Raw genomic sequence first — 12140 nt, 5'->3', positions numbered from 1 at the left:
GTAGTTGCGTGTTAGGTATAAAATCCTCGATGTTGCATTCATTTCTCCAGGATTAGTCGTGGTATTTAAAGGACTCCTGTCATGAAATTGATGATTTTTAATATGTTATGAATGAAAAAATGTCAGCCAATAAGGGCCCATGCGTTTTTTCACCACAAAACATGATTTCGACGTATACAGCTTTTTGTAACTCCCACCATGAAAATCCTCTCGAGGGATTTGCTTTCGAGAAGAAGCAGGAAGTGACATAAAGGACAGCAGTGCCCCCAAGTGGACTCGTTTGTTTTTACCTCCGGGAAGGTAGCTTGCTGTTCCTTCGTGTTAGCCAAAATGCAGGCTCATTGCATTGCTGGGCATTGCTTGTACACTCAGGAGAATGGATTTAGCCTTCATAAGTTGGCAAGAGACCCGGTTCGTTGTGAAAAATAGATTGGACGGGTGCAGAGTACGAGAGCATCGTGGGTTCCAAATAACAGGTAGACAGTAATGCGCCCCACCTCAACGGTGTTCAACAAGTACTGCGGCGGCTTTGAACATCCCCTAAAACCAGCACAGCTCGACTCCATTATATGCCACCACGGCGCCGAAAATTAGTCACACTGGCTAAGGCGCCGCATTTGGGGGTCACTGCTTCTGCGAAAGCCGCGCGTCGGGCTTTGCGGACGCGGGCGGCTCTGAAGAACCCAGCCAAGAATGCCTCACTGAGCCGCGTGCGCGCATAAAGCGCCCCGGCTCGACTGTGTTGCTCAGTACTGCGGTGTCTGTGATCAACCCTCTAAAGCAGGACAGCTCTGCTGCGATAAGCCGCGATGGCTCATCTCCGCCGCGGAAGTGGATCGTACGGTGATGCGGATCGCATATCATCTGAATATGATTCGAAACAATAGTGTAACATTGCCCCGAGGGCTCGAAACAATAGTGTAATATTCCCCCGGTAAATTCACTCGGTTGTGTGGTGTTCTCCTTCGAAAAGAGCTTCCGTGTCAGACGGGGCGTGTTTGTCTCCCATAGTTATGGTGCACCGCGTGTTTTCATTGGCAAATGTCCGTGTGACATCACGGACGGAGGACACAGCCAATATTGCGGCCACTTGGATATCGTAGAATGCCACTTCTGCAACTTTGCTCATGGATGACGCACTCTCCGCTCACATTTATTTTTTCGTATAGACATTGAAGTGAATAATGTTATATGTATTTTTCTTTTTTTAGAATGTTTATAGGGATGACACTTGGGCTTTAAATCAGTTAAACGGGGTGTTGCAACCCATTAATCAGACACCCCCGCAGTGTCGGAGAACATAGAGGTCAGCAAACTTTGGCGTGAGTGGCACTCTGTCACACTAGCACGTTGGGTGTTCAGTCCCATTTTCACATGGTACTTGGCAACACACAAGCCAGTGATGACATTGAAATCACATTTCCTTTATTTGTGACACAAATAAGGAAAGAGGGAGAGACTTATTTTCTGGGATGCGAAGACATTTGCTCCTGCCGTATACAAGCAATAATGGAGAACAATTTGACCTGCATTGTGACTGTACTTGTTTCTGAAACCCAAATGTCTTTGGAATTCCAAACGTAATACTTGGGTACCATTCGAGTTTATGCTGCATTCACATCAAACACAACATTAGCCGTTACTCTGCGTCCCTTGCTTGACTTTTGATCGCAGGAGTGTAAGATACCCATTTCATGTGCATTTGCTTTATTTGTGGCACTAACAGGGAAAACGGGAGAGGTTTCTATTTTGGGAGCCTTGTGCAGATAATTTACCACAGGGGACTCATTCAGGACCATTTCAAGCAATTTCTGTGTCTCCATGACAATCTCTGATGTGGCTATAACAATTTGGGACTGTCTCGTGGATGACTTCTTTCCTGTCCTCACCACAGAGGAGTGGAGAGGAATTGCTAAGAGTTTGAGGAACGGTGTGATTTATCTCTTTTGTAGAGTACTGGCTGGGAATCATATTGTCCTCAAACAGCTCCCAACTCCAGATCCTCGTTCTACAATTTAACAGCCACCCACACATAGTTCAAATTTCTTGGAATATTACCCTAAAGGCACCAAAATCATTGCACCTGTTTCTGTTCACAACATCAATTATGTATATAATAATGAACAAAGCTTTTATATTTTATCCCTGGTATATTGTATTTATTTTGTGAGGCAATGAAGCATCACTTTTGAAAATGTATTGACATTATTTAGCAGGTAATCAATAACGTTTTGTAGATGATCAGAAAATACTGAAATAAAACCGACAGATATGCCATCAGATAAGGCACATAAGGTTGGTTACATATGTAATTAGTTTTTTTGTCTGACAAATTATTAAAATAAAATTGATTTATTGTAACAAATTTCGAGCCAAATAAAAAAGTAAACAAAAAAAGTATACAAGCCTGAATCCTTCCTAGAAAAGATTGCCACCCAGGCATTATTGATCCAATCGGTCCAAATTTAGAGGAAATGTGCTTTGTTTGTAGATAAATTCATAACATTGAAATTTTACATATTTCATCTGCTCGAATGGCAATCTTTTCAAGGAAGAACTCATGCTCATCATAAACAGTGTATCCTCACAGTGGGGGCTGTGATGGAGGAACATTTTGACAGTCCTTCTGAGACATAGAAGATGCTAACTATCCTAAATCCTACTACTCCTTTTACATTCTTCTTTCCTGTAAGAAATTGAAACAACACCATTAAACATTCTAAAAATCAAAGTTTTTAAAGTTTATATTTGTCAATTATCAACAATACATTATATCTTAGGCGCCACTTACAGTATGGTCACTTACACTGGGTTAAAAATAAAATACATTAAGACTAATATATATATATAATATACAGCAACATGGTGAACAGGTATCAATAATAATGAATATAATTTAAGATATTGAAACCAGAGGCCAGAAAACAACATAGAAAACCAAGGATGTAAGTCATGCTGAAACACATACCTGAATTGCTAATACAGGAAGTGCACTTGTCCTCAATGCTCCTTCTATCCCGCCTAATCTGTCTGATAAATGACACCTGAAAATAGAAACCTTCAACATTGTGTTTAGTGAGGATGGGACGCTGCTGACTTCGACCTGGGATGTTGTGAATCGGTGGGGAGAATGTGTCGAACCCCTCCGTACAGGGCACTTAACCACGCCTCCTGAAGTTACGTCACCCCACGTGTGCTAACCTCAGACAAACAATTAGCAAAAATGGCGGCGCAGGAAGAAAAGACTAGAACGAAATTGTCCGATTTACCAGCTGATTTCTCACTCGCATTCTTAGCGAATAGTGAAATATCGTTGAAAAGCAGACAGCAGGGCTTCAAGTATTTCAGCGAGGGGTATTTCAATGGTATTTCCATGCATATCGACGGAGAAACCATTGATATTAGCGCAAGATCTTTCCGGAGTCAGAGGAAGACAGAGAAGCCACATAATAAAATATATTATAACCCAAAGACGAATTCGTCATTGACAGTTTCCTATTTTCGTGTTACCTATCACACTTCTTTGCAGAATCTGTATGTGTATCTGTATAGCAGTTTGCGAACCGCCGTATGAAGGAAAAGAAGGCGAGGCTTGATTTACGAGTTGTTTCTCTCGTTTTCTTTGTGTAACGTCACACGCTCCCCTCAATAATTATTCTTGAATTAGTGCCGAACCTACGTAAGTCCCGACCGAGTACGCCAATCACTACTTTAGTGTCCTCAGACATCCTTCCTTCAGTCTTGGTGTCTCGGTGCACGTAGAAGGCTTTTAAGATTCGCTAGTCCGGTTTATCTTAGCTCGCTAGCCGCCAACAAAGAGACACGTTTGTGCAGTCAGGTCCTCGCAAAGTATCGCTCAACACAGATCAAGTGTGTCAATCATTCACACGTAGCTATGTTATGCAAGCGAAGAACTGCTAATTCATTTATATGAGACGTGTATTGAAAATCAAAAATATGGCTTACCTTCGTGCAAACATATCTGTTCCGGTTGATTTTAGATGGATTCAGTTGATGATGCGGTCTTCCACAAAGTTTGATCCATCGAAGACATTTTTCGTACTCGGTCTTCGGTTTTGGAAAGGGTACGAATTGAACTCCACCAACTAGCCTATCAGGATACCTGTCGTCACTTTTACAAAGTCCGTGACTACACCTCTTACCCAAATACGTTATAAAACGCTAACAAAAGCTATACTGGACCATGCGACTTTGTCTGAGGTAATGGCAGACGCCAACAAGGGGCGTGGTTTATGCAGATCTCTGGCCTCTGATTGGTCAGCGACGCGGATGACGCAATTTCTACGGAGGGGTCAATTCCACTGACACACCTTCCCATGTGGAAGCAGAGTCTGGGTTCTCTTAGGCAGGCTCTCAAATTTCTGGGGTTGAGGTCCCTCAGGTGGTAAAAAAGCTCCTTTGTGGCCCTGAAAATGAATGAGATCCCACCAGAGTTCCAAAAGCCAAACTGTACCTGATCTCGTGAGTTGTGCATTTTGGGTTCAGCCTCGTGTTCTGGTCATGACAGTAGCATGGAGTCAGTCAATTTACGCCACCTTTCATCTTTTATTTCACTCCAAGATTCCTGATCAACATTCGACAGTTCATTTATATTTCTTGGTTTTGCTTCAGGAACAGAATTTTTGATGTCACCCCACAGGTTCTCAATTGGATTAAGGTCCGGAGATTGGGCTGGCCACTCAATGACAATAACTTTGTTTGTTCTGAATCAAGACTTTGCATGTTTATGAGTGTGTTTGGGATCTTTGTCTTGTTGAAACACCAACTTCACGAGCATGTCCTCGTCAGCATAAGGCAACATGACCTCTTCAAGTATTTTGACACATGCAAACCAATCCATGATCCCTGGTATCTGATATATAGGAGTCGTCGCACAAACTGTCTGCAGCCACTCGACCCAAAAAGAGTAATTTTACTCTCATCAGTCTACAAAATGTTCCCCATTTCTCTTTAGGCCAGTTGATGCGTTCTTTGGCAAATTCTTCAACACATGCCTTTTTTTAAAAAAAGAGACTTTGCAGGGAATTGTAAATAAATTAGCTTCACACAGAGGTCTTCTCATTGTCACAGTACTTACAGGTACTCCAGACTGTCTTTGATCATCCTGGAACTAATTATTGGCTGAGCCTTTGCCATTCTGGTTCTTCTGTGATCTATTATAATTTTTGTCTTCCATTTTCTGACATGTTTGTCTGGATTTGCTCTCTATTTCAAGAGATTACATGTCATTTTAGAAGAACAGCCTATATTTTTTGCTCCTCCTTATAAGGTTTCACGTCTCCAATCAAACCTTGAATCAAAGTACGCTTTTCTTATGAACAATGTGTTGAACGACCATTTTTCTCAGGCTTTCAAGGAAAAATGCATGTTCAACAGGTGCTGGCTTCCTCCTTAAATATGGACCACCTGAATCACACCTGTTTTTCACAAAATTGATGACCTCACTGATATAATGCTACACTGCATTTTTTTTTTTAAACACACTCCTTTCAACAAATTGTCCAATTGCACAGGCTTAAGAATGTGCATAGCATGAATGCTGGGGCCTGTTGTTTTTCCGAGAATCTACTGCACCTGCTGGTAACTTGGTACATCGCAATTTAAAAAAAAAAACATTTTAAAACTTGGATTTTCCTGGTTACTCACATTGAACTGCTATTATTTTGACCACTGCTATATCTTGTCTTGTTCAACAAGTGAAGGAAGAAAGGAACAAAAGATTGACAGGCAGATCGGTGGAGTGTCTGCAGTGATGCAGACTTTGTATCGGTCCGTTGTCGTAAAGAAGGGGTTAAGTTGAAAGTCAATGTTCTCAATTTAGTTATTGATGTAAGTTCCTACACTCACCTATGGTCACGAACTGTAGATCATGACTGAAAGATTAAAATCCCGGATGCAACCAGACGAATTGAGATTCCTCCAGAAGGTCTTGAAGCTCTCCTTTAGAGATGGGGTGATAAGCTCTTTCATTGGGGAAGAGCTCAGAGAGAGGTGCAGCTATTCTGCATTGAGAGGAGCTAGATGAGGTGCCTGGGGCATCTGATTCAGATGCCTCCCAGACGCCTCCCTGGTGAGGTGTTCTGGATACATCTTACCGGAAGGAGACCCAGGGGATGACCAAGGACATGCTTGAGAGATTATTTCTCGGCTGGCCTGGAAAGGCTTCAGGATCCCCTCTAGAAGAGCTAGATGAAATGGCTGGGAAGAGCGAGGTCTGGGCATACCTGCTAAAACTACTGCTCCCACGGCTCGACGTTGAATAAGCTGTAGAAGATGGATGGATGGATGGATGGACCAGGGGGTGTTTTGCAACAACAAGAGATCACACTCCTCACCCTCCCTGGTCAGCTCTATTCAAGGATACCTGAGTGGAGGGTCCATCGAGAAATCAAATCTCACATTTAGAAGGAGCAGTGTGGTTGTCATCCTGGCTGTGGAGCAATGGACTACACCCTTGGCAGGGTCCTCGATGGTGCAGTTCACCCAACCAGTCTACACGGTTTGTGGACTTCGAAAAATCGTTTGATTCTCTCCCTCAGTAAATCCTGTGCGGGGGTGCTGTGGCAGTATGGGGTACCAAACCCCTTGATATAGGCTGTTAGGTAGTTGGAAAACAATGGCATGCTATGCTACAGTATATTGCCAGCAGTAAGTGACCTCTTTCAGTGAGAGTTTGACCCCCCCAAGGCTACCATTTGTCACCGATTTCTGTTCATAACTTTTATGGATAGAATTTCTAGCCAGTGCAAGGGGATAGGTGTCCATTGTAGTGACATCAGTAATGCATCTCTGCTTTTTGCAAATGATGTGCTTTTGTTATCTTCATCACGTGATCTCCAGTTCTCACTGGAGCAGTTCATGACCTGAGTGTGAAAAGGGTGGGATGAGAATTAGCACATCCAAATCTGAAATCATGGTCCTCAGTTTGAAAAGGATGGCATGCGCTCTCCAAATTGGGGATGTTATGCTGCCCTGAGGGGATGATATGCTGCCCTGAGTGGATGATGTCATGGCATCACTTCAAAGCACTTTTTTTTAACCTTAATTTGTCATAATTACTTTCAATGATTGTTACAGCCTTTTTCTACACAGATGAGCCAAAGGATGACTTTGTCTTGTTTTTGCTAATTTATTACTCGTAAATTATTAAACCTTTTTTTTTATATCGTACGAACAGGCTGAACTTATTCACTGTACAGACCCAGACTCACTGCAAGTCAGTACTAAAGACATGGACAGTACCCTCAGCAAAGCCTCAAGAGCTATCAAAAAGACATCCAAAAAGGTAAAAGCAAAGTAATGATTTTTCTTTCACTACTTTTTATGCAATGGATACATAAAAAGTTGCACTCCGGGCTTCTATTAAGCCTAGGTGACATGGCTTTAAAGGTGCTCTATTTTACCAAATCAACTTTTGATAGATTTTGCATGAAATATTGGCTCAGTTGTAGTTGTGACTTTTGAATTTAAGTCATCCACACATTCCTGAGTTTTACATAATTTTCTGCTTAAAGGCATGAAATGAGTTCATTTAAATTTCTCAAGCTCATCAATTTCTCAACTAACAAGTAAAGATCTCTGCCTACCTCTTTTCGCCTGAGCTCGCGCAGTCAACAAAACAAAGACGTGTGGTCTCACATTTTGGACATGGAGGCAACTCATCCAAGGAAAGGGGGTTATACCCCGTGACAGACAAAGTGGATTTAAAAGCTGGTCAAACAGATGCAAGTGTCAGAGGGAAATTTACACTTTATACTAAGTCCGTGTTAGAGTCTCTTGTGGAGGTCTAAATAGCCAAAATATGGGACCTTCAAAACAAAATTCATCTTCCCAAAAATCCAATTTCCAATTTTAATCAACCCACTCCACCTGGAGATGACATGCGACTGCACTTCATCCGAGACCACCTCGACAGCGTGGTGACATGCCCAATTTATATAGTATAGTCCAATATAGTCTGGTCATATGGGAGCAAAATTTAACTGTTTGGATGCCATATAGCACACTACGTTTGGAAGAGAAATGGCACTGCACATCACCCTCAAAACACAATACCAACATTTAAGTTTTGAGGTTGGAACTTAATAGTATATGGCTGCTTTTCAGCAAATGTTAATGTAAACGTCATGTCAGTGAATGAAGGTTTAATGGGCAAGTGTTTTGAGACATTCTTGACAAAATTCTTCTGCCATCCACAAACCCAATTCCAATTAAGTTGCAACATTGTGTGAAACAAAACAGAATTCAGTACAATGATTTGCAGATCATGTTAAAAAATTTAATTGAATACACTGCATAAAGAGATATCAAATGTTCAAACTGATAAACTTCATTTTTAACAAATCATAAACTTGGAATTTGTCTGCAAAACATTCCAAAAAAGATGAGACAGGGTCATGTTTACCACTATGTTACATCAAATTTATTTGATAGCAATGACTGTAGTGCTTCCAATGCATATAACCAACGTGTATGAAATTCCATTGTATAAATTGTCAACGTTACCAACGGAAAGTTCTTGCACTATATTACTTTATGTAATCTTATAAGAAGAATTCTGTATACCGTTTAATTGTTGCACATAATTGTTACACAATCATATATTCATTCATAAGTAGTGACTTCAATATTTTTAATGTATAAAATTATTATAATTATTTTTTACATCAATCTTGATTACATCTATGATTGTTGAAGTGAAAGTTTTGGGCCTAAATCAAAGTATGAGATCTCAACATCCTATCGTCAAAAATGCGAGTTAGTGCATTACCCTTTACAGATTTCCATTTTAACTTGAGAAGTTTCGACATAGTCATGACCTGTCATAATATTAATATTTTTGGTGCAAAATACAATTTAACTGCTATATTATGTGTTCTAGGTGACAAGAGCATTTTCGTTTACAAAGACACCAAAGCGTGTCATCCAGAGGGCATTTATGTCCAGCAGTACCCCAGATGATAAAAAACAGCGACTGAGCTCTGAAAACCCCAGCACCTTGACCCTGGCTGTAAGTATTTCTATTTTGTGATTTGGTGATAAATTGATTGTGCCAAAAGTGGTCTGCCAGTGAGCATGCGTAATAAAAATATTAACACTGCACCAGATTCAGCTTTGTCACTGGTCTGCATTTCGTACCAAGCATTTTCGGTTTTCCCTTTTTTTTGGGGGGGGGGTAGCTAAAGTAGTGCTGTGTAATCCATGAACGATGTGTTGAAATTAACATCTTTTGAGAGAATTGACTGAATCGAATCACTTTATTTATTTGATCCTTTCTAAATTCAGGTGAGCTCATTCGTGAGTGAGTCGCACAAGAAACACTTTTCGACCCAGTTTCCACGGAAAAGACAACACTGGGACCTGCAAACACTTTTTGACATCTGAATTTAAGTTTAGGTTTTTGTTTTTTTTTTCTATACACCCTTTAAGGTGTGCAATTTTTACATAATCCTCGTGGAGAATCCTAGGAGCTAAGACTTCGCACCCCCCTGGTGAGGTCAGACAAGTCCTAGGTGAGGGACCAAAACATGACTAAAAGACCCCTGTGATGAAAAATAATATATTGAGGTTTGCCTCACTCGGTTGCAGGTCCTTGGGGAGGGGTGCTGGAGAGTGTTAAAGTTAGGGATTCCATCATTCTGCTGGGGACTTCATGCTCATGTGGGCAATGGCACTAAGACCTTGTCAGAGAAGTTTTTACAAAACAACTAATACAAGCCTGGAGGACTATTGAAATGAACTCACACCAACAAATTGTCTTCTGATCAGGAGGACGGAAGAGACTGGCCCGTTACAGTCTCCAATCACCTCCTGAACCAGCCTCTCACGTACTCTTTCTTTATTTCGAAAAGCACTTAAAGTCAAAAGTAGGGGTGAGCAAGCAAGTGAACAAAGGCACATTCAAAAATAATGTGTGCAGGTTGATGAAGTTGTCCTTGGCCACATCTCAGAAGATAAGGAAGTTGGCAAGTTGGATGTTTTGGAGATAAGATTCGAGAGAACAGACTTCGATGGTTTGGACATGTCCAGAGGTGAGAGAGTGAGTATATTGGTGGAAAGGTGCTGAGGATGGAGCTGCCAGCCAAAAGAGCGAGAGGAAGACCAAAGAGAAGGTTTATGGATGTGGTGAGGGAAGACATGAGGGCAGTTGGGGTTAGAGAGGAAGATGCAGAAGATAGGCTAAGATGGAAAAAGATGACATGCTGTGACGACCCCTAACGGGACAAGCCGAAAGGAAAAGAAGATATATATATAGATAGATATATATAGATATAAAGGCAACTCATTATACTACGAATATTACTAGATCTATATCTAAGATAGTGAGCAATGTGGTCAAGTGTATCAGTACATCACGACGTAACAAGTATGAGGCTTAAATGTTAATAGTAATTACTACAGATCAACTTCTTTAACATGTTTTGCTGTATGATGTGGAAATTTTAGGATATATTTTTGTGTATATTATATATCGACACTATAATATGTATAATGTGGGGAAAAGGACCATTTTAGATGTCTTTTTACTGAATAGTTCACTTAATTCATTTGTCTTGAGATAAGATGGCATATTTTAAGCATATTTTCATGACAAATGTGATTTTATGCTATCCAGTGATAGGGGGATGGGGGGGGGGAATCTGGGCTTGGCCCTAGGTGAACTTCTGCCCAATTTTTTTTTTTTTTGGTCAGGACTTGGAAATTTTACTTTCAATTTTTGACAGAATTTTGTTCACAGATATCGCCGGGCCCCCCAAGCAGGACTTCATACCTTCAGTGCACACATTTGTATTTTCAGGAATTTTCACAAAAGTCCACTTTCATCTCTATTAGCAGTACAGTAAATAAATCTCCCCAACTTGGCCATGGGGACATATTTAACTTCAATTGCAAACTGGACTCTTGTTGCATCAGTATTTTGACACTTATTTTTCTCCTATTGTAGTTTTCAGGACATCATTCTCCACCCATGGCGAAGCTAGCATCCACGTTTGAGAGCAAGTACCACACCTTCAGTCAGTCAACAAGTCAACTATTTTGAGACCTGCCCTCTCAGGACCACAAGCTAGGGCCAATCTTTTAAATGTCAAGTTATGTGTAGGATTCAGCATTTGTGTGATAATGCAAAATCAAAATCACCAATACAATTACTGTATTCGTATTAAAGTAGGTACAACATAATTTTGGAAAAAAAAAGTAGTGTGTGTGTGTGTGTGTGTGTGTGTGTGTGTGTGTGTGTGTGTGTGGTGTGTGTGTGTGTGTGTGTGTGTGTGTGTGTGTGTGTGTGTGTGGTGCTTCTGATGGAGATTACCAAGAGTTGGATGAATAGGGGTTTTTTTTGGGGGGGGGTATCTATTACGTTTGTGAATATAAGAAATGCATGGTGCTGTGCTCATTTATAACCTAGTTAAGGAAATGGCTGTTGCATTATTTATGACTGTATGAGAGATCATTAATTTGATTTCTTTTTTTATGATGTTTTTAAATGGAATAAATATGCTCCATACAATTTTCTCATATGCATATTGTAAACATTTTACTGCTTTTTGTTATTGTCTGTTGATTGCTGCAGAATGTATTTGATAAATGTTTTTTTCCCCCCAACGTGTATGTTTTTCCTAGTACATTTTGTAGTGTTGACTGTTATCATATTCAAGTTATGTCTTTTTCTTAACTACCCTGGAATGGACCAGTGAGGCAACAGATTATGGAGTTTCTGTGGTCTGAACTACAAAATGCAAAGTGTAGATTTGTCTGAGATCTCCCGTGCCGTGAAAAAGTACTTGCCACCATCTTAAAATGTTATATTTTTGCATGATTTAACTCTATCATTAAACAAATGTAAATAGCAAATGTAACCTAAACTATGCTGTTTTTCAATAATTTTATTTATTTAAAAAAAAAAAAAAAGCTCTTCAGTTACCTGACCCTATGAGAAAATATAATTACCCCCTTGTTAATACATGTATGAATTGTGGCCGGTTACAATTTTTGGTTAATTAGTATTGATCACATCCAAGACGGATTACCTCCAGAATGGTTCAATCAAAACACCACTTAAACATAGTCTAGACAAATCAAGTTTAACAAATGATGTAAAAAGAATAAAAATACAACAC

General features: G+C 40.3%; 1 protein-coding gene and 1 long non-coding RNA gene across 4 annotated transcripts in view; both read left to right on the top strand.

Annotated features, from left to right (window-relative positions):
- Positions 1 to 11261, top strand: part of ect2 (epithelial cell transforming 2) — a 194579-nt gene extending 183318 nt beyond the window's left edge. For 2 of the 3 annotated variants that reach the window (XM_061825546.1, XM_061825545.1), the window contains 3 exons: positions 7199 to 7306; positions 8903 to 9031; positions 10967 to 11261. In XM_061825546.1, the coding sequence (XP_061681530.1) occupies positions 7199 to 7306; positions 8903 to 9031; positions 10967 to 11062 (333 nt within the window). In that variant the 3' untranslated portion in view covers positions 11063 to 11261. Of the gene's footprint in view, positions 1 to 7198; positions 7307 to 8902; positions 9032 to 10966 lie in introns of those variants that run through there. The other variant, XR_009795813.1, reaches the window with a different exon arrangement.
- On the top strand, positions 9322 to 10953 carry LOC133503691 (uncharacterized). Its single transcript, XR_009795815.1, has 3 exons — positions 9322 to 9533; positions 9610 to 9848; positions 9941 to 10953. It is a non-coding gene; the product is annotated as an uncharacterized LOC133503691 (long non-coding RNA).
- Positions 11262 to 12140: the final 879 nt, after the last annotated feature.

Source organism: Syngnathoides biaculeatus, chromosome 7 (genome assembly GCF_019802595.1).
Source record: "Syngnathoides biaculeatus isolate LvHL_M chromosome 7, ASM1980259v1, whole genome shotgun sequence".
NCBI classification, from domain to species: Eukaryota; Metazoa; Chordata; class Actinopteri; order Syngnathiformes; family Syngnathidae; genus Syngnathoides; species Syngnathoides biaculeatus.
The sequence above is the reverse complement of the archived record's forward strand: the minus strand, read 5'-3'. Positions and strand labels throughout refer to the sequence as shown.